Source organism: Sitodiplosis mosellana, unplaced genomic scaffold (genome assembly GCF_009176505.1).
Source record: "Sitodiplosis mosellana isolate CC-2019 unplaced genomic scaffold, AAFC_SMos_1.0 Smas_scaffold_18, whole genome shotgun sequence".
Classification (NCBI taxonomy): domain Eukaryota; kingdom Metazoa; phylum Arthropoda; class Insecta; order Diptera; family Cecidomyiidae; genus Sitodiplosis; species Sitodiplosis mosellana.
In genome coordinates, this window is record NW_022595260.1 from 14721 (window position 1) to 42340 (window position 27620).

General features: G+C 34.0%; 4 protein-coding genes across 9 annotated transcripts in view; 3 read left to right on the plus strand and 1 right to left on the minus strand.

The window, feature by feature from the left end:
* Window positions 1-398: 398 nt before the first annotated feature.
* Window positions 399-6392, plus strand: LOC129568328 (protein hunchback). The gene is made up of 2 exons (XM_055446014.1): window positions 399-890; window positions 3337-6392. Exon 2 carries the CDS (start codon window positions 3389-3391, stop codon window positions 5246-5248), a length of 1860 nt encoding a protein of 619 aa, XP_055301989.1. The 5' UTR covers window positions 399-890; window positions 3337-3388; the 3' UTR covers window positions 5249-6392.
* A 9657-nt stretch (window positions 6393-16049) lies between these two features.
* LOC129568331 (mitochondrial potassium channel ATP-binding subunit) lies at window positions 16050-19031 on the minus strand (the record flags this gene model as incomplete). Its single annotated transcript, XM_055446023.1, is given in 11 exon segments — window positions 16050-16453; window positions 16520-16667; window positions 16751-17104; window positions 17191-17414; window positions 17476-17653; window positions 17722-17779; window positions 17855-18115; window positions 18176-18317; window positions 18374-18634; window positions 18700-18803; window positions 18865-19031. Coding segments are annotated over 11 exon segments (2002 nt in total), but the record flags the coding sequence as incomplete, so codon positions are not given.
* A 142-nt stretch (window positions 19032-19173) lies between these two features.
* On the plus strand, window positions 19174-23248 carry LOC129568332 (uncharacterized). Of its 4 annotated transcripts, none has more exons than XM_055446025.1 (7): window positions 19174-19717; window positions 19870-20123; window positions 20203-20727; window positions 20801-21392; window positions 21470-21660; window positions 21732-21904; window positions 21989-23248. In XM_055446025.1, exons 2-7 carry the CDS (start codon window positions 19893-19895, stop codon window positions 22131-22133), a joined length of 1857 nt encoding a protein of 618 aa, XP_055302000.1. In that variant the 5' UTR covers window positions 19174-19717; window positions 19870-19892; the 3' UTR covers window positions 22134-23248. The 4 variants fall into 4 exon arrangements, with proteins under 4 accessions (XP_055302000.1, XP_055302001.1, XP_055301999.1 ...); XM_055446026.1 differs by having other exon boundaries at window positions 19541-19680; window positions 19758-20123; XM_055446024.1 differs by having other exon boundaries at window positions 19560-19680.
* An 872-nt stretch (window positions 23249-24120) lies between these two features.
* LOC129568330 (b(0,+)-type amino acid transporter 1) overlaps window positions 24121-27620 on the plus strand; it is a 56715-nt gene continuing 53215 nt past the window's right edge. Inside the window, exon 1 of one of the 3 annotated variants that reach the window (XM_055446019.1) lies at window positions 24121-25664. In XM_055446019.1, coding sequence (XP_055301994.1) covers window positions 25256-25664 — 409 coding nt within the window. In that variant the 5' untranslated portion in view covers window positions 24121-25255. The remainder of the gene's footprint in view (window positions 25665-27620) is intronic. The other 2 variants (XM_055446018.1, XM_055446020.1) reach the window with 2 other exon arrangements.

Below are 27620 nucleotides of genomic sequence, written 5' to 3' on the forward strand. Positions count from 1 at the left end.
AGAAATGCTGCTCCAACAAGTATGAATGCTTTTCGCAGCTTATGCGATATTCCAATCAAAGCCACTACTACACAAGCAACATACGGGTCGAAAATGTTCCGTCTCGCTTCGACAGCATCCAATATCTCCCGCTTGCATACAAATCTAACAACAAAAACGACCTTTGACAATGATTTTATGTAGCGAAAAAAATCGAAACCAAATCAGAATATTCACATTAGTGCACGAATGAGATTTCTTTGTGCATTCAAACATACCCAAAGCCACATAAGAGAAAGACAGAGAGAGCCACAAACACATACTCACAGTAACACTCACACACACACTCACACTCACACTAATATTCACATACAATAGCGAACAACAGCACAAAGCAATTTAAAAAAAACGACCAGCTCACATTCACTCTGGACGGAAAACAGGGATGGAAGTATAGTCGGAGAGGGTCTCAACACACTCTATCGTTGAAAAAACATAGGATGTCCGAACAAACTGATTTTTATATGATTTTTAAGATGTTTTTGTGAGTGCGTTGAAAAAACAAAGTCAGTCTGTGTCGATAAGGCAACGGGATGACACATAGTCAGCTCTGATGCGAAAAAATCTTATTTTGTTTTTCAGTTGATTTTTTGTGTTTCCGACGGTGAAATTATCGAAATTATTTTTTTGAAATAAAAACCAAGCCATCGATTTTCGAACATTTTCTAACATCATAGTGTTTTTGAAAATTATATTGTGTGAACATACAGTCAATTATTTCAACGCCAAAATAAACTAACATTTTCATAGAAAGTACGGTTGTCTTCCTTTTCATCTAACCGGAATTTAGCTTCTAAGACGTAGTGTCTCATCAAGCTACTTGAGATTGTACAACACTTTCGAATTTAAAGGTGAGTTGATTTTTATGTCAGTAATTATGCGTACGTTTTTTTACTTTAAAACTTATCATCATCGAGTGTCATATTGATGTGTTAGAGAGTTCTTCCGGTTAGTTTTGTGTGTGAGCAAAAGACAAAATACGACGTCGAATTTTCGGAACAAAGTGTACGGCGATTCGAAAGCGGGAAACGTGTTTGTTCAGTTTTTGTGGCTAACTGTTTTTTTAAATATATTGTGTGACAATCCAATCATTGTTTCATCACAATGAATACTCATTGTTCGATCAACTGAACATTGACTGAAAAGAACCTCAGTCGACTTGAAAAAAGAATGGTGATAAAAATCAACTTGAGATCAAATTGTTGGTTTTAGTTCCGAATTGGTGCGTTAAAATATATGTTCGATTGGCCTTAGGATATACTACGAACTGCACTTAAAAAACCATAAAAATTGAGCCCAATATGAAACTTGAATGTTTCTTATATGTTTATTTAAAAACACCATACAAACTGGTTTCAATGCATAATGGAAAAATCCCTTCTACTAGAATTCAGACTATTTGAAGTAGTATTTTAAGAATTATGATTTCAATGTATCGACGACAGCAACTTATTATGAATTGGTTTACGCATCAAAGAATGAGTCATACTTGTAATGATTTCCAATTATTAGACAAAAAACCCTCATCACTCCACAAAATCAAATCACTTTCTGTGTCTGCATGGATAATTTCCGATCCTCCTGGAAATTATGAATTGAATAAATGTTTCCAAATTGCTATTGGTTACTTTCGATTAAATTTTTGTTTGCAAAAATAAAACGGAATAATGCCTAGTGAAGCCTCAGTATATAAGAGAGCCATTGCATTAAAAACGATCAACTTGTCAAAAAAAATTGTTCAGACATATTTTCTGCATTATTGCCATTCTGAAAAGAGAAAGGATTTACAATATTTGGGATCTATACGATTGAGAAACAGATCAAAAGCAAGAAAAAAAACTGCTGAGTCTATGACATGTAATAAATTTGGAAGATCTAAGAATAAATAAATTGAAGGGTTCCGAGAATGAAATTTATGGTCTTCATTTGTTTGAGAATGGTTCGAACAAAAAAAAAGGATTTCTGAATTCATATTATCTATAATATTCAAAGCAGAATGGCAAACTGGGTATTAAACGTTAGTGCAACGAAAGAAAACCGGAGAATATTAGAAAAAAACCATAGTAAACATCGTAAAACCCATTTTTTGTTCATGTCGTATTTTTTGCTCTCATTTACCCTTCCATTCAGAATTGACAAAAAATATTCTCAATCGATTTCTTAGAACTCCGGAAAATATGAAACAATTTTTTTCAAAGTTCGTAAATTGCATGTTTGACTTTGAAAACAAATATTTGAAATCCTTTTTAGAGTTCAGACCTTGTACTTCAAGGGATACACTGTCGCATCAGGTATTCATCAATCCAAAAGTCTAAAGCAATTAAGCAAAGAAGATGAGAAGCGAAACTCGAACATAAAACATGTTTTTTGTTTGTTTCTTTGTGACGCCATTTTGTTTCAAATAAAAAAACGTACACAGCGTATTACAATGAAGAAATCCCCTCGCTATATACAGATACGTACTCGTTCTCCAGGCCACACTCATTCTCTTTTCTCCATGAACCAATCACATGTACCTAAAATACGCGCTGTAAACGGTATCATAGAAGTGAGAAAAAACATACATACAGCGAATACGCGTACAATTCTCATCTCGCTGCTGGATGGTATTGAGCGTGTTTAACAGAAGTATATAACATCTTTTTATACACGTTCATGGATCGGCGACAATTTGATATAGATTTTTGCCTTCTATTTCTCTTTCACGAATACTTTTTTTTCGCTTATTTATTGAATAAGTACAAACATGAAAAAACGGCGCATGCGAACAAGTTTCTGTATATTTTGTACCCTATCGACATAAGAATCGCCATTGAAATTGCCTTTTGATCGAACATTAAATGATGTGGGTCTTCAAACATTAAAAGTACTTTTGTTAGAAGAACACACCATCCCCTTAGACAATTTTATAGATTATAAACATAATTATGTTTCAACATAAATGTTGTTGTTTTTTGTTTGAAAAAATCGCCAACCCATTGGTGGTTGCTTTGTTTGTAGCAGCCAAGAGGAATGAACTGTAACAATTCGGGATGTTGGTAGAATGAAAGTACACTCTCATTCGTTGTTTTTTTGACAATATCTGAGCAAACAATTTTTTTGCATCAACATGCACTTAAAAGCAATAAGAAATGCGTCAATGTTGGTTAGCTAGTAGTATATTCATCCAATAACAATCTGTACCATTTTCATATTGTCTTGAATGAAGAAACAAAAGAACATACCTCGTCTAACACAATACAAACAGCTAAAATAGATAATTAACTGATTTTCAAAATTGTTTTTTTTTCTTAACAGTTTTCGGCAAATTGGTTAATCGTATTTGAAGCAGCAGTTCATAAAACAAATTATGCATAGCTGGGATACAATGCAACAAAGTACCAATTACGAGCAAGGCTGGTGTGAAACCACGACAAGCGCAGGAAGCACCCACATCAAAGCCGAGCCACAGGGCAACGAAGCAAGATTTGATCCCATCGATATCAAAGCAAGCAACAACAACAACACAATGATGCTCAATACAGCTGGTTCTCAGCGCAATAGTGAATCGAACCCAACGTCTCCGCATAGTGTGGGAAGCGATGAATCAGTAGTCAATCATCCGAATATGTACTACAATGAAACACTCCATTCTCTAATAAATGGCAGTCAGTCACAGCGACCGTTGGGATTTAATCCATTGACGCCACCTGGCTATCCAAACGCCTGTTTGCGATCAACGACTGATGTAAATATGCAGGAATCTATGCTCCCTACAACGCCATCGAGACGATTTGCAAAAGTTGAACCTGTATTCAATTCAACTTCATTAACCCCCATTCACACACCACCAATGGACCAAACGCCACCAAAATCACCAAAGTTCCGCAGTGATGTTTCCGAAAAGGATGCCACCGACATTGAAAACGGATCCATTTCCGGTGACGATTCAAAGTCGTTCTATAGCGATTACAACCAAGAAATCTCTCTACCAAAGGTAAACTCACATGGCAAAGTTAAAACACATAAATGTAAACATTGCGCATACGTTGGTGTGACAAAGAAAGACTTCTGGGAACATCAGCGTCAACACATCAAACCCGAACGACAAATCCAATGCACCAAATGTCCGTTTGTTACCGAATTCAAACATCACTTCGAATACCATGTGCGCAACCACGATGGCGATAAACCGTTCAAATGCCCCGAATGTACTTATTCATGCGTGAACAAATCGATGTTGAACTCTCATCTCAAATCACACTCTGATGTTTACCAATATCGATGCGAAAATTGCAATTACGCTACCAAATATGTTCATTCGTTGAAATTGCATTTGCGTAAGTACGATCATCATCCAGCTGTTCCGCTTGACCCAGAAGGCTGCCCAGATACAGCACCAATTATCGATGTGTATGGAACACGACGTGGCCCGAAGAAACGTGCAGTTAAAACGCCTGGAAAACGAGAACAGAAGAAACAAAATAAATTGCAAAAGGTAAAAGAAGTCAGCCCGAAACTCGTTCCGCAAATACAATCAAAACAATCGCAAGCCACACCACAAACACAACCACAACAACCTCCAGCACTTCCGAATATAGCAATGTCGCTACCACCATTCCTACCAAGTCACATTGCAAACATGTTGCCATACTTGAATTTGCAAATGCTCGTGCAACAACAACAGGCTTTGGCCGCCGCACAACTATCTCCAAATCAATTCCGCAATGGAGCCGGACGTAGCTTTGAAAATATCGACTGTGATGAGGACGAAGACGTGAACATGATCAATGGCACAATGAGTCGTTTGAATGATATTCACAGTGAATTGGATATCAACCATCCAGAATCGCCCACTTCATCGGTACCGAATAGTAATTCAAGTTTGAACAACAGTCACATGAGCAAAACCGTTGGCGATGACGATCATCATGTGCACCACAGTTCTCAAAACGACTGCCACGTATCGAAATCAGCCAACAATTCGACCCCGGTACAATACTCAGACCTAGACAAATCACCGGATAATGGGACAACTGCATCATTATCAAGCACACTGAAAATGTTTGACTGCAAATTTTGTGGAATTTCATTCCAAGACGCCGTTCTGCACACCATTCATATGGGCTACCATGGCTACAACGATGTTTTCACGTGTAACATGTGCGGTGAAAAGTGTTCGGATCGCATTTCATTCAACTTACATATCGCCAAAAAACAGCATTCATAAGGGACGTGCGAGAATATTTGTAAGATATCATAGCGTATCAGGTTATTGTTAATCAATAATTGAACATATAGCTCGTCACGTGTACAAAAACTAATTTATTTGAATCAATCAATAAGTAACTGGAGTCTTCTTTCGTGTCTCATTCAATCTACACAAGCAACATACGATTTTTTTCTTTCAAGAGAAAAGATAAAACTAGTCGTTCAGTATTTTAATTTATTTGTATTTTATTTAAAATTCGGATTTTCCTTTGCATCGCATGGAAGCAATCATTTTTTCAGGAAATGTACAAGAACAGCTCCGTGAAGCGACAAGATAGTTGATGTAAATTTGTATAAAATTACAGCAAAGCCCAAAAATAGAAATTGTAAGAGTTTTACCTTTAATTTTGCAAGAGAAATCTTGAGATACCTAAGAGTTATTTACTTTATGAAAAATATTATAAAAAGACGGTAATTTCCATTTTTTACTCTCTTTAATTCAATTTGAATTGAAACCAAATTGAAGTAGCAATTAAATACTGATAAATACCTCATTATGAGTAATAAGAAAAAAAATCAAATAAGACGTCAATAATGGTTGTTTTCGCAACCAATAGAGCACACTAATCAAAATAAAAACCGTTTTCTTCAAGAACATACAAATGAAGCATAGAATCTGAGGATCTACCTCACAAAGAGTATATTTTTTAAGTCGATTTTTTTCTGCCTGCAAAATGGAATGTAGGGATGTTATAAGAAATATCTGGAAAAAAAATCAATAAAATATATGTGAATTTGATTTACAGCCACCCTCTCCATTCGAACACAATTGCCATCAGAATTGTTCGAATGAAATTCATAAATCACAATTGAATGGATTTTTCTTTAACTTTGTTGATTCATTCAAAGATTTTTTTTTCATTCTGTGTTGCCCTGATTTTGTATTTGAAAACGTAGTCCGTAAGATTATGCAGCCAACCAAGTTCTGTAGTAATAAACTATTTAAATTATGATTGATAAGGATAAGTGGCTGAAGTCAAATGAACTAAATAGACTAAATAGTCGAAAAAATAGACTTAAGTATTTAGGTTTTAGATTTTTGTTCCAATTTCCAACGAACCACATGAAATAAAAGTAAAACGCGAACATTACATTTGAACAAATTTGGCTCTTTTTCTTCAATTATTTTTAGCCCTTCAAAATGAAGTTAATAAAAACATCAAACCACAGGAGGTATGTCTATGAAAAGTCGTACGCGGTCACGCGACCATCAATTTTGTAAATCAGATTGGATGATCTATCAGATATAATAAGAAACCACTATTTGAAATTAGGAAAAAGCCGCTGCCTTCACCTATAAACTATGAAAACACGCGCTCATTATTGTTACCCATGACTTGCATTAAAATGTGCATCAAGAAAATATTGAAAACCATTGAAGGGAGCAAAAGCGAAAGGAACATATTGATTATGTTTTCAAAAGACTTCCTATTTGCATCAGATTGTGAGAAGGGAAAAAACGGAAAATAAAGATTCGTAGAAAAGACATTTACGCAAACGTATCAAATTCCCATTGGACAAAGATATTCAGCAAGGACATAAGCAGAAAAAGAGCGTAAAAAGAAAATAAAATACAGGCAACAGTTTTCTAATGTCAAAGATCGATTTTTATGTATAGTTCGCATTCTTACATCGCTCATGTGCTTGAATTGGTATAGATTCGATAGATCAAGTAAAAAGGAAAACATAGGGCACGGAAGGTACAAAACTCCAGCAATGTAATAAGATAAAGAAATGAATTACATGGTCCCGCACGTGCTCTCAAAAATGTATAAAAACAAATATTCAATGAGATGTCGTGTGCTGCGAACACAGTATAATTCAATCTGTAGTCCAAACCCAAACAGTGATGTGTAGTGCCTTTTTCAATAAAAACCTACATCATGGATGTATTCATATTTTGTTAAACGGCTTCTGAAAATTCAAATGGTCATGAACAGCAAAAGACAAGCAGTGCTGTTAGCAGTGTCATAGAATCATAAATTCGATTTCAATATTTTTGTTTGTGGAAACAGGGAAGACGAGAGGAGAATAGGAAAATTCTATTTATAAAAACCATGAATGTTTTCAGAAAAACTAGTGGTGTGACGTGAACATGCAATGATTTAAACGTTTGTGTGAATAATGTGTAAATTGTAATGTATCGTGCGCGACTGATCTTGCTGATGTCAATGTCATCGTATTCTCAGTTTTTTTCCCTTTATACGAATCATTTCTTGCTTATTCGACTCACCAGCACTTTTTCCGTTTGTTTCGTTGGTCTCCATGTATCGAAGGAATGTTGGAAATAGAAGCCACAACAGTTTTACAACTCATATTTTAAATAAATACCCCATTACGAAGCCATAATGTAGACGGCGGTGATAGTAGTACACATCTTGCGCTCAGTAAAACTATCAAGTTTTTTTCGTCATCTCTTTTTTTCCTTAGTCATTAACGTTAACCTACAAACAATGTACAAAGTGCACTTTTCGTGCGGCTATATGAAAATGTGGCAGTGTTCAACATAGCATATTAGACTTCAATTCATTCTTACAAATGTAAATGGTTCAAACTTGTCAGTAATGACCAAATTTATTTTTTTATGTTATTATGCTCTTCAATCATCAGTTCAGTATTTCAATGTCGAATTTGTTTTTTTTCTGCATTTACTCATACTCTATTCGAGTAGCCGGGCACATTTTTGTTATAATTAATTTATTTTTCTCCTACGAGCGTTAACATCTGGCTTGTGATGTACAATTTAATATTTGTATGTGTTTATGTGCGTAATGGTTTGTTTTAGGCTTTCTCATGCATCATTTTTCTGATATTTTTAGCACGCAAAGCGAAGACAAATATTTTTTATGGACGAACTTGAAAATTGAATCTTTGGTTTTTGTGCGTGTTCCATTCATTCGATTACGTTCGTTTGGAATACCGATTGACCATGACTGGTTTAATTCCATTTCCTTATTTCATATCACCTCTGCTCCTTGTCAATCCAGTGTTAGATGACCGGTCGAATTGATTAATGTCTGACAATGCGTTCGTACCTGTTTTAAAATTGAAAGAATAAAACAATAAAAAAAAGACCGCAGATCGTCGCATCACTCCGCTCTGCGTTCTTGAAGCTTGTAAATTTATGGGGTTTATTTAATTTGATGTTTCTCATCAAATTATTATCGTAAGCACTACATGAAATGTAGTATACATTTTGTATGTAAACATTTTAATATTGTCAAAAATAATTAAATAAATTTATATGATGATATTGTATTCTTCACTTATGTTTTATGTAATGTCATTGTACATTATTTCACATTGGTAACGAAAAAAGTGTATTTTTTTAACATAATTTTATTTCATTTTTGAAATTAGGCGTAATTGCTTCATTTGAAATAAAAAATATAGATATAAAAATGAATTAATTTACGGTCCAAAAAATGGCCTAAAGACTCTTAAAATTTTCTTGGAAGAAAAACAACAACTGCAGTAGCCTACATTTCCATGTAGTGCTAAAAACTGAACGGATAAATTTTGTTTTTGGCTGATGTGGGGAAAATTCGACATGGCATTTTTCACGATATTCTTTTGTTTTCACATTACCATTTTTCCGGTACGACCGTATGGTCCAGTATTTTTTTTTGCAACCGGCACGAACCATTGAAAAATTATGATGAAAGTGAAAAATAAAATGACCTATTGATCGGATGTTTAGATAAATCGCCCAAATGCTATCTCATCCACATTTGCAGAGCACATGCAGAAAAATACGCTAAATGAAATAGGAACGAATTTGAACAATTCTTTTTAGTTATCTATCACCTGTACGGTGCAATGTGCGATATGTGGTGAGGGAATCAATTGACATAAAAAAAAACTAAAAGCGAGAACGTAAAGCAGAACGAATTGATTTTTTACCTGTTTTTCATTACATTTCTATTTTTTTCAACTTTGCCAGATCCTTTTTCCTTCCCAAGGGCCAGATTTTTTTATTCTTGTACATGCGGAACATTCAAACATAGAAATATGATCTTTTATTATTGATTTTCTTCGAGTGCAAGTATATACTGTGTTTTTTTCCCTCTATTGCACTTCGTTCGACATTTTTTTGTATGTGGAAAAAAAAATATATAAATGAATCGTCTGTATCCCGTCTATCTGCCATAAATGGTACAGCACCAACAGATGATACTTCATGTTTTTGGCATTTGGTTTTCTTCTCGTCATTTTATGCTCTGCATCACTTTTTCGTTCGATGTACGATGCAATGTGCATTTTTATGGTCGAGATAGGAAGCATTACTAACCGCTCATGCGACTGCATCTCAAATCACAAATGTCAGCAAGACCCTTGGAGTGTTTGAAAAGTTTTTAGTATATTTTCTTCTTAAGGTAGAAAGATGAGAAAAGAGACGAGAAGAAAAGCTGACGTTTTCTTTTGTGGTGCGCAGATTAGCCCGTTTAATCGTTCAAAGAACTTGCACTACACTCACGTAATAAAATCGCAATATGCGGATGAAAAAATGCTTTAGATAAAGTTTCACTGTATTTAGTCTCATAAAAAGAGCAAGTATAAACTGCTGTTTGCAATTGAACCAAAGTGAAGAAGAACTTTTTTTCCATACATTCATTTTTTTTCTGTGGAACACCTCAATCAAAACCATATATATTTGACACAACAAGTTGGGATCAAGTGAGGTTAATCATTTGTAAAGAAAAAACATTTTTTTTCTATACATTTTTTATACGCAGATTATTCCCCCTGAATTGTGTAAAACTTGCCATTGGTTAGGTCGTTGAAATCAATAGGGTCGCAGTTTGCTTTTTTTTTCTTCAACGATCCCATTTTTTATTCAAGGGAAATACAGTACATTATCATTGATTTAGGCGGCATTTTTTTGTATATATATAAAAAAGAGAAAAAAAAGAGATCATTACAACATTATTAGTAGAATGTTTTTCTACGATAAAATTGGGCGTGAAATTTGTTGATGTTGACTTCGATTTTTTTTATTCGTTGACTTTTAACGGATATTGTAATAAGTAGGGGAAGAATTACCTATTGGTGGAAGAAAAAAATTGCTCGAGGGAAGAATTTTTTTATGAATGAGGCTTAGAAGCAAACTTGTTTGTCTATTTGATGACGATCATGGAGTGTGTTTTTCGGACACGCATTCACGTTTTTTTGTATACTTGTTGCCGAGAAGATTATCTTCTGTCAATATCAAATCAGGTGAGTATGACGCATGAGCCAATCGAAATGTAAAAAACGAGTTTACGAACGTACTGTGTTGTTATTTTATGCAACAATCGTTTGGTTTGTAGCTTATACAGTCATTCACAAAATTGTCATTAGAGTCTATGTAAAATTGGGTGTACAAACAATTTTGTGAATACATAATCATCTCCCATTTTAATTCCTGTGGATTTTTTATTCTGAAATTTCACTATTTTGGTCTTCAGGCCTTCCACCTACAGTATACCAAAAATCTTCGAGGTTCGATTTCGCGAAGCATATTTTTTTGAGACACAAAAAACGCCAATTTGTATGAAAATTGTGAGGTATACAGACAATTTTGTGAGTGACTGTATATCAAATGCAAATACGTAGCTCATCATTGTATTAATTGCCATTAATTGAATGCATAATAATTTCGAATTAGTAGAGGAAGTGAGTAGGAAATCGCAATAATCTATTAGCTTGTATTTTTTTACATCCACTCAAATGTTCGTTGAAATCGTACGAAAATTCATGAAAAATCCTCTGTCACAATCTGATTAGTATTAATCTCTTGTACAAAACCGATTTCGTTCTAGTGTTTCATTTAAATGCGACGGAAGCGTTAATCAACATTCCATATTTAAATGACTGTTGCCTCACTTCTTTTCTTCCGTTAGTATAGACGAAAATCTTGTTTTTTCCATTTTCCATCTGTAACAATTTCAATGAATAGTTGAATTTTTTTCCAGATATTCATGTTGTTGTTTTTTACATAGGGAATTTATCGTATAAAGCGCAGATGAGCAGTTGCAATTCGGACTGTACACAAACATTCAGACGATGAAAATATCAATACTCACGCATATACAGAAAACCCAATTAAACGAAACGCAGACGAATGAATACGAAGTAGCACATTTCCACACAGAACAGTTCGACAATAGTGGTAATAAAGAGAAAATCGCCCTCTTCAGTCAACGTTGTTGTCGTCGCCGCTTCTCTCTTTTTTTTCAAATAATAATTTTTGTGTGTGCGAACAGATGTTTTATGCAAGAAGAGAAGTCCCTTTTTCTCGATTGCGTGTGACACACACGGCACCAATCCATTCGAAATGAGCCACCCCAGCTTCAATGAATTATACGCATAAAGCAGTAAAGAAAAAAAAATCGGACCAAATTCACCAAGATTTTTTTCCATCGATGGTCGGCAGTGTGATGTACACGGTGAACCGGAATAGAAAAAAAACGTTAGATAGATCACATCAAAATGCTTATGCGCATGACATCCAAATTCTATGCGTGTGTATGAAATTTATTTTTGTCTTTGTCAATATGTGCATTCGCCGTTTGTGAACGTTAAAGGAGTATATATATGTGAATGGCGTTGAAAGAAAAATGAAGGAAAGGATCAACAAAAAAAGAATTCAATTTGGTAATGAGATTGTGAATATAGAGAAAATATAAATTAGAATATTTAGAACGTTTGATTCACAACAAAAGCCGAAGAAAGCAAAAAAGTGCGTATAAGACCCGCACACAGTTCGACGATATCAAAACGTATGGTAATTTGCAATTAGAATAGTTTTTTATGCAGAAATTCGATATGCATGCTTTATTCTCCTGAATTGTACATAGCATTGTATGGCGTTGAGCATTCTCTATCCGTCTATTTGTCATGATTTTGTATCTGGAATCCATTGTCCAACATATACTGCACATTCGCCATGAATGTTGGTCAATATGTGGATATGAGCCGTATCGAACTTGTGCGAATAACACGATTACAAATTAACTAGATTGGTGTGAACAATTTCAGTATGGTACAAAAATTGATATTCAACCGGATAGATCATGGCCAATTTATCGGTCAATATATTAAAAATGGAAGCATTTACAAAGATTTTGGCATTTCTCAATTCTACTATTTGATTTTTTTTTAATTTCTTAACAGCCGTTTGTTTTGAATGTTTTTTGCATATGTTTTTCTATACAATACAGAGAGTATTGTCATCAAAACGCCAACCAAGTACAACATAAAAAACTACATGGTTTTTCTCAAATAAAATCATTTAACGAGACTTTTAATTGTTCAAGCAAAAAAGATGGAGGCAACCGATTTCCAGACGGTAGACAGATTTCAACAGAAACCCATCTGTATTTGATTTTCTGGACAGATGCACAAGTTTGTATGAATAGCTACTCATGACACCAACGCACCGCAAAAAATATCAAATGAAAGGGTAAAATTGAACACATTTATTGTTGTTAGAGAGAGATTATTTAGTTGGTTGATGGTTAATCACTATATACAATTTAGTCCATACTTATAAAGAAAACGAATTTCAGTTTCTTTTTCAGATGGAATACTCTTCTACTAGAAAATGACCAACTCTTATTTGTATTCGAACTACAGTGAATGATAGTTATTCGACATTGCCGTCATTTTCATAAATTATTATATTTTATTTCTATGCGAGAAGAAGAAACTATCCCAAATAAGAAGAACATTCAATTATGAAGCAATGACAAAGATACAGAATGCTTTTGCAACAATGTGGTTTCGAAAAAAAAATTTGCTGCCATACAAAAAGATACAAAATATTGAAAAATATTTATAAGCATATTTTTTTAATTTTATATTCTCTTTGGGCTCAGTAAAACATTAAATCGGTGTCAAAATATATTTTTTTTTGTATTTGTGCATTGAATTAGAAAAACGAAAAAATAAGTTCAGAAATTTGGTCAATGTTCAAGTTTCAAAGTGCATTTGTTAAACTTTTGACGTACTGAAAAATAGTGGAAGTAGAGAATTATCAAAAAAAATTGTTCAATAGATAACATGTAGTGTAAAGAAATGGACTAACAAATACCTTCATTTTGATTACGGATGCACTGTCAGCTGTGAAATTGCTGTAAAAAGCAAATCAAGTAACTATAGCTGATTTCTATCGTAATCCCATTTAATACGTATCCATTGATGAGGCATTATACACTGTTCTATGCATTTTAAAGTGGGAATATGTGTTAATGTGTAACATTCTCTGAAGTACGTGTCTAAACAATCGAAAGAATGTTAGAAGTGATTTTTTTATACTTTAAACTAACGAACCGAAACAAAACTGGACTTTATCGAATGTTTGATATTCCAACAAAGAGAACATTAGGAATAGCACGAAAAGAAACAAAAATATATGATTCATTAGAAATATGAATACACTAATAATATACTAAAAAAAGCAAATGTAGTGCAGAATCAATGTACGTTGTACAAATGCTATTATTTGCACACACAAGCAATAAATAGCTTACAAAAATGGGATGAGTCGTTGCTCAGTCTTTAGGGCATTCATTTCAATAGATTTGATAAGGGGCTTTCTGTCTCGCTACCGTTCAGATGCTTATCGAGAAGTGTTTTACTGAATCACAAAACGCAGTCATTCGTCTGAGATTTGACGAAAAAATCTTGTTTAAATATGAGGAGACACAAAGCAGTAATACAAAAAAGTCTTCGGCGTGCGATATGAATATTTATGTTTCTTTTTCGATGTCAACAAATTTCGATCGAACAAAACATATTGATATATTGATACAACAGAAAACTACGTCGGTCAAAACAATATTTTTTGAATTTAGATGTTCTATCTAGAGATTAATGCGCCGAATGTGATCAATTCACAACTGATTTACTCACTGTATATCTCTTATAGGTTTCACGATTGCGTCATTCAATTGAAATGATCAAGATCTAAACATAATTTAGACACGTGCTGAATATTCAAAATACAATTATGTACTTAAACCTATTCGATGATTTGTCAAAATTATAATTCAAAAAACTAAGAAAAACTTTCCCTTCATTTCTTGTCATTTTCAACTATCTTTTTTTCTGCGTATTGACCCTACTTATCTTCTTTCATTTTTACTTAAATTCAGATGTTTTTAGGAATGCATTGCTTGTGACACTATTCTACCTTTGACCTTTAGGGACACACACACAATCATGGAACATCATCGATAGAGAGTTTTTGCCCGTTTCAATGCACATACGTCTTTTGAGAAATTGAAAATTTATTGGCAATGATTTAGCAAAATTATAATATCTTTTATAAGAGAATATTAACCTTTTGAAATTTTGAGGCACACGTCCGAAAACTTGGAGTCACCGCAACATAATTAACGTATATTGCAATATAAATACAAATCGTTGAATAGTCTCTTGAGTATCCAGAATTTGATCATTATGAAATATGGATCGAATAGACGATGATTTAGGATTTTTTAACACATTTGAACACTCGTGCTAATTTATGGGTGTTCGTTAGCATTTGCTGCATTTTTTCAGGATGAATAAATGATTGATATGATAAATGATCTAACTACGTAACTATAGAATTACATTTTTTTTAGCAACAATGATCGATAAAAAAAATCGTGTCCAAAATGTCGTAGACATTGAATAACGAAAGAGAACATGTTTGTTCAACATTGAAAAAATCCGAGTGTTACTCTATGACCCGTGCCATCGATAGACTTTTAACAAAAGAACAAAACAAAAAGGAGAAATCAAAAATTGTCCTTCAATAGCCCAGCAGCTTTGGACATGCACAAAAACTAAAACTAAATGCAATCGCTAAATCGTTGATTATAAGCCACAAATACAGTCACGTAAATCATTGAACATGATGGAAAAGAAGAATTGGAAACAAACATCTGGCCTTCGATTGAATGAATCTCGTTTGCAACTAACACGGTATTTTTGGTTTTGAAACTGCAGTCTGCTCAAATTGACAGCGCCAAGTCTAACGGTCAAAGAACCACATATTCGACCTACTAACTGGACAATTTGTAACACTTTATCAAACGTTATATACAGAAACAGAACGAAAAGAAAAACGATCGATGAAAAATCATCTGATGCACAGCAAATATAGTGATAAAAGAAAAATAAACATAAAGAATAACGTACCAAGGATGTGGATTTCTTTTTGAAAAAAAAAACTAGGATAAATAGAGAATAAAAAAACAACAATAAGTGCGAATCAAAAGGAAGAAAATCACTAATAAGGTATATAAAAAGCGATACAGTGTGTCCACGTCCAGGCTGAACAATGCAGCATATGTGTATAGAAAAATCCAGAAAAAGGTACCATAAGAACAAAAAAAGAATCTCCCGTCGACTTGTGATCAAAAGGACTTTAGGTCAGCTTACCAAACCAATCTGCAATGAAATGATATTTTGTGTGCCATTTTCCGATCGATACTTGTATTTGAGTATTTCTTCATCGTACGCGCAAAAAAGTGCGAAAGATTATGTAAGGCCCCAGAATTCGTCTTGTATCCCTACCATTTTATTGGTGTGCTTCATATCATTTTTTGCAATTCTGTATACAGTAATTTGATCCATACAATGAACGTAAACTACGATGACATCTAATTGAAGATTTTGTTCAAAGACACAAACATCCGCATTGAATAGCAAATCAAAAAAGATACTTTTTCTTCCTGCTTTGATATGTTTACTCTCGATCGTCTTGCAAGATGTAAAAATATAAGCAATTTATCTTGTTGGTTCTTTATTTTCGAATCTTTTGTCTGATGTTCGGTGAGTTGACCTCTGATCAGTAACGCAAACATAGTCGCACGCGTCACAAACCATTTTCAATTGTCCTTTGCTTCGTTTAAATTGAGCGCCAAATAAGTTGATCTTTGAGAGACAAAAACACACAGAGGGAGAGAGTCTATGTCCACATTTTTTTCTTTACAAAACAATCTAACGGTTTTTATTTGTCTCGCTTCGCTTTTGAATATTACCAGTGTATGGAAAAACACACATCTTCTTTGGAAACCTTTGAGTTTTATCCCTGAGCTCGTGAGACTTCTTCTTTGGACATTTTCTCTTGCTTTCGAATCAAGTCATAATAATATCCTTTTAGTTTCATCAAACTATCATGTGTTCCTTGCTGAAAGCGAAGACAAACTTAGAGCGTATGATAATTAACAATAGAGCGCAAAGATGATGATCAAACCTCGACAATTTTCCCTTGATCCATAACAACGATTAAGTCAGCATTTTTTATCGTAGATAGACGATGCGCTATTACCAGAGTTGTTCTATTTTCCATTGCTTTATCCAATGCTTGCTGTACGATCGCTTCACTCGATGCATCCAGTGCGCTATAAAACATATTTTGAACGTATTCAATTTCACATTATATAGTTATAATGCACAATACATTAAAATGCTGTTTCTATTGTACCTTGTAGCTTCATCTAGAATTAAAATGATGGGTTGTTTCAGAAGTGCCCGTGCAATGGCAATTCGCTGACGTTGTCCACCGGACAGCTGCACTCCACGTTCGCCCACATTTGTCTCATAGCCTTCATTCAGTCTGCTGATAAACTCATGTGATTGTGCCAATTTTGAAGCTGTATAAACTTCATCTTTCGTTGCCAATGGTCTGCCATATCGAATATTCTCTAAAATTGTCGTTCCGAACAAAATTGGTTGCTGTTCAATGAATCCAATAATTTCAGCTCGAAGCCAATTTGGTGATAGAATTGAAATCGGCCGACCGTCTAGTGTAATAGATCCTTCATTAGGCTCATAGAATCTAGAGCGATATTTATAATTATATATGTTATTTAAATGACAAATTTTGGGATATTTAATTTATTTATTTTGGATTTTATATAATACCGCTCCAATAGTGATGCAACAGTCGATTTTCCACTACCCGAAGCACCCACTAAAGCTACCGTTTGCCCCGGCTTCAATACCAGATTAAAATCACGTAATATTACTTGATCTGGTCTTCTTGGATATGAAAAGGAGACGTTTTGGAAACAAATTTCACCACTCAGTTTTTCGAATGGAATTGTGATTCCAGAAATGAGGTCAATTTTGGGCTCAATGGCCAAATACTATGGGGAAAAAAATCTATATGAATTCATACCATTCCAAAAGAAAAAGAACAGAGATAACCTCGAAAACTCGATTCCCAGCTGTACAGCCTCTTATTAAAGTTCCCAAAAGAATTGAACCTTGCGAAAGTGATCTTTGCACACCTTGTGACGCTACTAAAAATGCCATCAACTGACCAGCGGTTATGTCGCTGCTAGCCATCAAATGACCACCCAAGAATAGAGTTGATAAAACCATGCTGATAAATATAAGTGTTGAGAAAAAATTAATATAGAAACCGATTTTAATATAATAATTAACTATTACCCGTTCAGAAATAAATTAGTAAGAGCCTGAAATACGGCAATTCCAACACCCAATTTTTCTGAAAAAGATTCATTACATCCGTATTAGATTTTATAAACTGGACCTTTTCTATTTTTAATTTTGACAAATTTACCAGATAATTCAGCGGCTGAATTGGTTTCTTTGCCGAACATTTTAATTTCCGAAAACTCGCACGCCGAACTTCGAACGGTGCGAATATTGGACAATGCCTCTTCACACAAGGCAGTCGCCTTTTCGGCTTGAGCTTGTGATTTTTTGCTAAGTGAACGAAGTGCACCGCCCAAGAGGGACATAATAACGACCGCAAATGGAACTGAAACTAATGCGACTGTTGCTAATTTAGGCGAGATTAGAAACAGCGATATACTTCCACCTGATTAAAGACAATTCATTATTTGATTGGCACTCATCGTACGTTACAATTTAAATTTACCAATTAGTTGAGCGATGCTCCGTAACCCTTGGGACACACATTGCTTGAAACATGATTTAAAATCTTGTACGTCAGTTGTTAATCGATTTACCAATTCACCAGTGCGATTTTCATCGAAAAAGGACAAATCTTGTAGGATAATCTGGAATGTTAATTTTTTAAACATAATCGCTTTATACAAAATACTCGAATTCTAACCTGCTTGAATAGATCTTGCCTAAGTCGTGCTGCCATTTGTTCTCCAATTTGGCTGAGTAACAAAATGTATAAAAAAGTAAAGCCAGATTGGAGAACGTACATGCCAAAAAGATTCATCGCTGGCGCTTTCATGGACATCAAGAACTGAGTGGCATCAAAGTCGTCCGAATTTCCAATCCTAGCGTAGCCTGCAAGCGCATTTACAAAGACGCCAAGTAGTTCAGGAATTTTTATATTGAAATAAGCTACAGCGAGCGCGGCCTGCAAATTGATTTGGATTAGCTTTAAATTAGTCGATTATGAAGATGAACGAATTTTCTACTAACAGCAATAGCGCCAAGAAATTTTAGCAAGTACGGTTTCAAATATCGCCAAAACTGGTGCCAGTCAAATGCAATTGAATCATTTTTTATGACATTCGTTTGATAACCTAACATAAATATTATTTTATGAAGATTGCTGCACTCAACAAATTGAAACAAATTATTGACCTGCTAATCTATTTGCAGAACTACATGATACAACAATCCGATTGTATCGAAAAGCAAAAGTCACAGCACAGGTCCCGCCAACCAACAATTTTTCAAATGGTGATAATTTATGTGATGTTTTTGGTTTTTTCAATGGACAATTTGTAAAAATTTGCCTTGTCGTATATGATGAATTAAACTGAAGTTTTGGTATAGTTTGATGCAAAAAGCTACAAAAAAAGAACAAATTGATTTCGATAGTTTGATGAAGCTCAATGACAATCTAATAAGATTTTGATTTAATCACTGTTATACAGTCAAAATGACAAGTTTTCTTACTGAAACTTTAACAGAGTTACAAAAGATGGAACACTTGAAGAAAGACTGCCACCCCTTAAAAGTGCCAACATTTTAATTTATGAAACTTTAAAATTTATAATAACTGAAAAGAATATAGAATATATCAATAATTAATTCATTGAATCAACACAACAGGAGCGATTTGTCAAATTACACACGCGAATGCGGCTTATAAGAAACACTATCAAAACACCTCCGAATGTTTTGAAGTATTTTTTGAGCGAAGACAAATATCGAGAGGAGAAGGCGAAAAAAGGAAAGTATTTCATTCAGGGCGAGATAGCTATATGTAACAGCATTTTGATTTGAGGCAGCGCTTAAGTACCGCTGACAGTTCATTCGTAAAATACATTGTACATTTGTATGGTTAAACCATATATTGAAACAAAAGTAATATGCATTGAGAGAACGACGTTTGAAGACAGAAGTCATTGTTTTGTTTGTGTTGTAAACAATTTCATCATAATTCGAAGAAAGGCAAGCTTGCAGAAAATCTGTCCAGCAGTTTTTAATTGTGAGATTTTTACAACGTATCAAATTTCTCCTCGTTCTAGGTTTAGATACATAGTTTCAGATGGGAATTTCAAAATTACATTCCCAAATTTCGAATCAATCTTTAATTATATAGAAATTTCATTTTGTAAGTGTACCTTTAAACATTTACAGAATCTAAAAAACACGTTGTCAAAATGGCAAACGTGCAACCGACAGCGGTGCAGAATAAGCAAAATTCAACCAACACAAATCAAGAACCATTGACCCCAATCACAATGCTTTTGCGTTTCCTTTACACGGGCACATCGGACGGTTCAATTCCAGTGAAAATAGCAACGAATCTGGAAAACATCGAAAATACGTTGTCTTGTGTCATTGACATGGCCACACAACGTGCTTTGCTACCAGTTTCCACCATTCGAAAGGTATGAATGGTTGAACTTTTACAGTTAAAATCAGAACAAAAACATGAGTTTTCATTTTGTTTTTATTTTTCTATTTTAGGTATATCAGGGCAAAATGTATATTCGTGTTGATGAAGTGCTAATTGCGCTCGCCTATTGTGCCAAGCAAACGCATTCAGAAGAACTTCGAATGTTGGCTAATAATGAAGCCCTTACACTGATCAGCGATCAGGACGACTTTCTGCTTTTCATCAGTTACTGTGCAAAAATATCAACCGTTTTACGCGGACCGCAGCACCTGAATTTTGGTCACGGAATGTGTCGATTGGTTGAAAAATGGTATGGAAAATTTTCGAATCTGGATCTGGCGAACATGTTCGGTGAGCATAGAAGCCTACACGGCTGGTCACACCAATCGGTCGTTCAAAAAGCACACATGAGAACAAAGAAGCGTACTTTGTTTGAGGTTCCAGCTTCAACAGAAACTGTGAGTGCTTCTAGTTCGACTGCACAGTCAACCATCGGTGATGTCTTAGCGATAAGCAATGTAGGCAGCGCAACAGCAGGAACTTCGTCATCGAATGCACAACTAGCATCTGCCACCGATGAAGACGACCGCGAACAGGTATTCTATCCTAGATATAGCAGAAAGCATGCTACATTAGAAAGAAAATAATCAATGATCATTGTGTAAATAGGTATTCCAGTTCGTTTTCTGTAAAGGTGGTCAAGAATACTTACAGTATTTGGAAGACAAGTCAGAACTTGGTCCAGGCGCACAACGCTTGAAAGATATCCAAATACTTAAAACAAATGAAAACATCGATAGCGCTGTTCAGTCCATTCGCCGCCATAAATTCTCTGTCACTCAAATACCAGCACATTTATTGGAAAAGGAAAAGATTTGGGAAACTCTATTGCCAACACTGTCGTCACGCACACTGCTGCTCCATTTGAATACTTTGAAGGATTTCGGTTTTTTGAACGAGGAAGGTTCACCATTTACTCAAAAATTCATCGAAGTATTTGGCAAACCAAATACATTCAAGCTTGAAAACGTTTGCCCCATTTACTTGTACATCTTGAAACAGTTGTACCAGAAAAATGTGCGTTATCTTGGAACAAAGAAAGCCGAATACTACGAGAAAAAGGTTTTAAAACGAAAAATCACCAAAAATAATGTAATCAAAAATCGACTCAATGACATGTTCAATCAAGCCTTGTTAATTGCAAAACCAGCACCTGCAAAATTTATGGTGGTTATGGATCTACGCAGAGGCAATGCAAACAGTATGTTATGTTAAATTCATATTTCAAAGAGAGTAAAAAGCTCTGTATACTAAATTTTTATTATTTCAACTATCCAGAACCCGTTCTGCGCAACAAACACATAAATTGCTTTGAGGCATCGCTCTTGTTGGCTTACTCGATCTTCGTCAGAGAAAAAGATGCACTGGTATACACGTTCACCGGTACAAAGGGTCAGTTGGAACCACTTCATCATTTAATGCCAAAAGCGAACTTTGAAATGGCTAAAGAAGTGATTGACTTACAATCGGTATGTTATTATTTGGATTTTAATCGTACAATGCGATCTCAAATGTTTCCCACTAAATATATATTTCACAGGTGTCTCATACATACCAAAGTTTGACAAAGCCAATTGCAGAGGCAACGACTATGAAGAAAAAAATTGACATGTTCGTGGTGATCGTGGACTCAGTGGCACGTTTTTGTCGACAAGGTCAAGTTCCGATTGAAGAATTCAAAGCATATAGAGCAAAGTTCAACGATCGTGCAAAGTAAGGACCACTTTTATTGAACAAACCAATTTTTTGTACAAGTGCGATATTGACCGTCAACTTTACTCATTTTTATTTCAATAGATATGTCGTCGTAAATTTAACACGTCCAACACCTGATCTGAAGATTCCACAAATCGATGGTATGAAAGGATTTTTCGAGATTTGTGGCTTTAATCAAGACACGCCCAAAATATTGTATGCTTTGGCCACACACTGCTTCACTTAAAGCGCAAAAAAAATTAAACAACAGAAGTCAAACTGTAATCGGACATTCATTCAATCCGGAAACTAAAAATGCCTTTTAATTCATAAAACATTTTTTGTTAGGTGCCTATTTCAATTTAAGCGCTTTGTTGAAACAACCACAAACTGAAACCGTATTGTTCTATTCAAATAGAATGGGCTCGACTACAATAATTAACAAAACGAAATTCATCGAATCCAAATTTTTAATTATAGTTTTGATGTAAAAAGGCAATATTTCCAAGGCTTTTATATGTAAAAGCACGATTGCAATCATGAGCGATCGTGCGCCTTGGAAATAGTGGCTAAATAGACATCTTAGATTTGAATTGTCGAGCTATAGACAAGATTTTGATTACAACAAAAACAGTCGTTAACAATATACAAATTTTGTTAAGTTTATATTCTTTGATTCGCATTCGAACCGTCAACCAAATTAGATTTATTTTTACTCTGAAAACAATATAGAAATATTTTGAAACAATATTGTGATAAAATGACGAAATGGAGACAAAAGTGAATTTTGAAGAAGAAAAACATTTGTTACATTTGTTAATCTTTAAAAATAAATCCAAATCAAAAACAATATTTTTGGTGCAGAAAAAAACATTTATCGCAAAATAAAATTTAAACAAAAAAAAAACTATCGTAAACCATCCAAATTGTAACATAGTCCAAATTGTAACAATTGAACAAATAGACTAATTTTCTGCAAAACTTTGAAGGGTAACTGTTGGTTTTTATATCATATTTGAGAAGAACACGAAAAAATCTACCGATATGAATATATGAATTAATTGTATTTTTTTAGAAAAGTGGTTTATGATGAGACTATGCTACAATTAGAACTATTTTACAATTTGGATGGTTTACGATATATTTAATATTTTTCGTTCGAAATTCACAATTGTCTTCATTTTTTGCAATGAATGAAAAAAATTATTTGTATTTAAAAAAACGGCAAAATTCAACAAAGAAAACACAAAATCAAAATGAAATCAGTTTCAAGGAAAAATATTCAGATAAAATTGTGTATTCCATTATTTTGACAAATCAATAAACACTGCCAACATCCAGCAGTCCGAAACATTCTAAAAACCGCAACGAGAACGAATCATTTTTGTACGAAAATGAATGTAAAAGGTAAAGTGAACGTACATATATACGTTTCAGAAGATTCAATGAATGGTCAGATGAGCGGCAAACTGGGCGAAGCCAACACTCATGTTTCTGTTTACAAGTTTACATATTTGAGTTATCGATGAGTGGCCGAAAATCTAGTTTAATGTCACCTTCAATGTGACATTTTTTCATACCTTTGCTTTACCTTTGCCAAAAAAATATAAAAAAAGTGCATGGAAATACCAAATGGAATGAAGAGCACTATCTTCATTCGACGATGGCTATCACAAATAAATCGCTCACGGGTAAATAAAGTTAATTTGTCAAATTGCTCGAATGTGAAAAAAAGGTTTTCTGCGAGCTTCGAGAGAATCAACTGAGGTGTACAGACTGTCAGACAATACGTCATTGGAGCAAAGTAAATGATTTCAAGTCAAAATGCTTACGGAGAAAAAAGTCACTACCGCATCGTACTGTGTGACTGTGTGAACTTGAAGACACACAAGACAAGAAACGTTGCTTTATAGAAGAACCCAGCACATACGAATATATTTTCCACATCCCACATACAATGATAAATCGCTGCATGAATGTTCAGCTTCAAATGCGTATGTATATAATATATATAAACAACTTTAATGCACATGGCCACAATGTAGTTCTCTCGTCTGCGTTCATGTGTACTACATTGAAGCAAACATGTTTTTCTTCTTTTTTCCCTATCATTTACATAAATCACAAGCATACACACAACCACAATCGGAATCATACATCGCTGCATATATTCGGTTCGCTATACACTATTTTCACATACACTTAGTTGGTAAACAAGTTCCAGTATTGTTCAATCGCTTAATCGTTTAACATGTGCGCGTCCACACACTTGTTTGCTAAACGTTATAGCAGCTGACTCAAGAATCATTTGATGCTGCATACCAGTTCGCGAGAAGAAGAACATCACACTTACCAGCCTACCTAGATTAAGAAAATAAGTTTTTAATTTGTGAGAATGAATGATAAGATTTGCTGATCTCAAGAAGTTAGCTGTTTCAACGAAAATTACGAAGAAACTTGAATTTTAAAGTAGATAAACGTTGCAGTTTGAAGTGCGAATAAAAATGAATTGTGTTAAAGAAAAGAATTAGCGAGTGAGAGGCAAGAAAACTTAGCAATGTCAACGTTTCATTTCATTTGCTCTCGTTGGTATACGGCATGTTAGTAGCCTTGCATAAAATACGTCAGAATATTCTGGTTTTACCACTTTGAGTGAAGAAAAAAAGGGAAAAAAACAAACACAAACACAAAAGACAAAGGCCAGTGTTGTGGTTTCTTCGGTTCACTGCTGTTACGTTCGTTCATTCTTGAATTTTATTCGCGAGTGCACTTTTTACTCTTTTGTGCCTTACATTGTGTTTCCATATTTTTCCATTATCGCTTCGTAATGATGTACTTTGGGTACAGTAGTCAAAATTGGTGATTCATAAGATGTAATATTATTTAGTGAAGAATATAACTGAGCGAAACATTTTTATCAGCGTCAAATAGTTTTTACCCGTCGTTCGTTTATTTCTATTTATGTGAAGAAATAAAAACAATATAAACAATTTTGTATCTAATGAATTGAACAATCAACAAGTGAGAAATATACCAATGCCATCGTGATGACGATCGAAACTGCCGATTAAGTGGTTAAATCATGAAACAGCAATTTAAAGCAATAACAAAATTTAAAAAAATTTCTACGCTATCGTATCATCTTTCAAATAAACTTATGCATATTTGTGTTTAAAGTGATTTTTTTACTGATTTTATTATAATTTCACAAAAATTTCAAACGGTCATTTCTCCATTATTGTTAAAAATACGGTTGAACGCTAAAGAGAATCGAATTATAATCTTGAACCACATTTGATCTACAATCTTTCAAGTTAATTCATTTTTTGATCATCGGTATATCAAACATCCGAATGAGTTACTAGAAGAATGGCTGCAATTATCCCCGTAACGCCGGCCGTGAATGCTAGCTCAATTTCAGTATCCGAGTGTGAAACCATTGAAGCGGAGCAACCTACTTCGAACTCATTACTATCAAATATATTTTTTATTCGGAAAAAAGAGTATAGCGTATCTCTCTGTGGTGGAAAACTAGTATGGGAACGTTCAAGAACAAAACGCGATCGAAACATAGTCTCAGTCACAAATATATTATCAATAAATTTTAATTCAAGTGTTAAAACTGAAAGAGCATCAAAGGAATTCACAATTTTTTACGCAAAACGTATAGAAAATTCATCAGATGCAAACAAATGGCGACAATTTAGTCAAACATTTCAAAACAACGATAGCCAAGTGTGTCAAACGTGGATACAGATAATACAGCGTCAAATCGATGGTAAGCGATTTTAAAACACAACATGGAATCGTGTTTGATATAAAATGCAAAATACCTCGATTCTTATTCTTATTCAGAAATACTTTATGCTGTTGATTGTGAGTTCCGTTATATTTTTATGTTAGTGCGCTAATTTTTAACTTAGTTAGTACTTTTATGTTGAATAAATAAACTTGCTATGACGAAAAATGTGTCCAACCAATTGGTTTCATATCAATTCTTTGCAATACTGTACTTATTCACGCAGTATAAGCGCAAGTTTTTTTTTAAGTTAATGATAATTAAATGATAAGGACACTTGGTCTTGAAAATATTTGCGAATAAAATCATTTTCATCAGGCTAAGAGGTTTGTGCAATTCGATTCATTGAAAAAAGCAGAATACTTTCACTTTAAAATTGAATAATAATTTAAAGCGGTTAAGTAGCTCCAGAATGTGACGTTGAATACTTCACTCTCAACCGCATAATAAATAGTTATTAAGACCGACCGGTTTTTTTGCAATAAAAAAATGTTCATGCGTCATCGCAATTATATGATACAGCAAGCAAAACTGCGTACTTTAAAATGAAACTTGTTCGTCGAATATAGTATATATACGAATCTTATATAATTTTTCAGAGTAAAATCATATTCAATGAAATTTCAAACTGCTTGTCGAAGCAATAAATTTTGACCCACAATACACAACGAAAATAACCATTTGAAAATTTTCAGGTGCCGTGAAAATAGTATAGTGTTGATTGTAATTATTTTTCATTAAAAGTAAATAATATTAATAAAAATGTTCGTTGTATGAGAGTCGGGGCAAAAGTTTTTTTTTGTATATTTGGCGAATTTCGTTTTTGTGAATTTCCGTTGAATTTATTTTGAGAATTTCGGAATTTCCGTTAAATTTCTTGGGGAATTTTGGGGTCTAGAATTTCAAAAAATTTCGCGAAATTCACAAAATTCCAGAAATTCCCCAAACAAATTCAACAGAAATTTCGAAATTCTCTAAATAAATTCAACAGAAATTCCTAAAAAAAAATAAAAAAAAAATCCTAAAAAAACTTTCGCTCCGACTTCCCATATAAAGAACAATTTTATAAAATCAACACTAAAATGAATTTATTGAATCACATATTTTCCTCCATCAAATCGTCGAACTGCCTCAAAATATGTTTTCTTTGGAAATGCTCGTCAAGACCTTTCCTATGATACTACGAGATCACTGATGTCGAACCATTTCTTTAATAAGTTATTGCGACCTTAGAGCTAAAATGATCTAACTTGTTTCAAATTTGGATTTGGAGTGTTTTAAGTGACTTCAGTAAAATTCAAGCTTCAATTTTTCCTCATCAAAGTAAATGCTCATGACAAATGCAGGCATAAATATGATGATATTTCCAAGAACTTTTGTATGGAGATCAAGGCTGTAGCCAGCTTTTTTGGCTCTATAGGTTGTTTCTATGCTACAAAATGATAACTTGTCCATTAGGGCGCTGCTCAGTGTACGCTATTTTGGAAAATAAATAGCAGCACTAGCTTGGATTACGTGGATCAATGAAAAAAAAAAGTGTAAACCTTTTAAAGCGATTTATATTGCATCCACACAAATCAGAAAATCTATGTAGTTGGAGATGTTGGGAATTGTCGAAAAATCAATAAAATCATCAAAATTAGACTCATTTTCATAGAAATTATCGTATGTCTCGGCTTGACTTCGCTTTATTTTCAATTCTTAAGATTGTTCATTAATTTTTATAACGATTCATCAAAAAAATCACATTTGGTGGATACAAGTGGGCAAAATGTCCGAATGCTAAATTTTTTCAGTTTTTCGACCATAACTCGCGGGGAATGCATTTTTTTCACTCATTTTTTTTGTCCAAGTTATAGCCAGAGAAAAATTAAACAACTTTCTAGAACACATGAACTCGAAAAAACCACATCCAGTCCACTTTATTGGCTGAAA

What these genes read in the sequence shown, in the direction of transcription:
- LOC129568332 (XM_055446025.1), top strand. Translation starts at nt 19,893, where the DNA reads ATGGCAAACGTGCAACCGACAGCGGTGCAGAATAAGCAAAATTCAACC. An exon ending in ACGCAGAGGCAATGCAAACA is followed by an intron (nt 21,393 to 21,469) that starts GTATGTTATGTT and finishes TCAACTATCCAG; the next exon opens with AACCCGTTCTGCGCAACAAA. An exon ending in AAGTTCAACGATCGTGCAAA is followed by an intron (nt 21,905 to 21,988) that starts GTAAGGACCACT and finishes TTATTTCAATAG; the next exon opens with ATATGTCGTCGTAAATTTAA.
- LOC129568328 (XM_055446014.1), top strand. Translation starts at nt 3,389, where the DNA reads ATGCATAGCTGGGATACAATGCAACAAAGTACCAATTACGAGCAAGGC.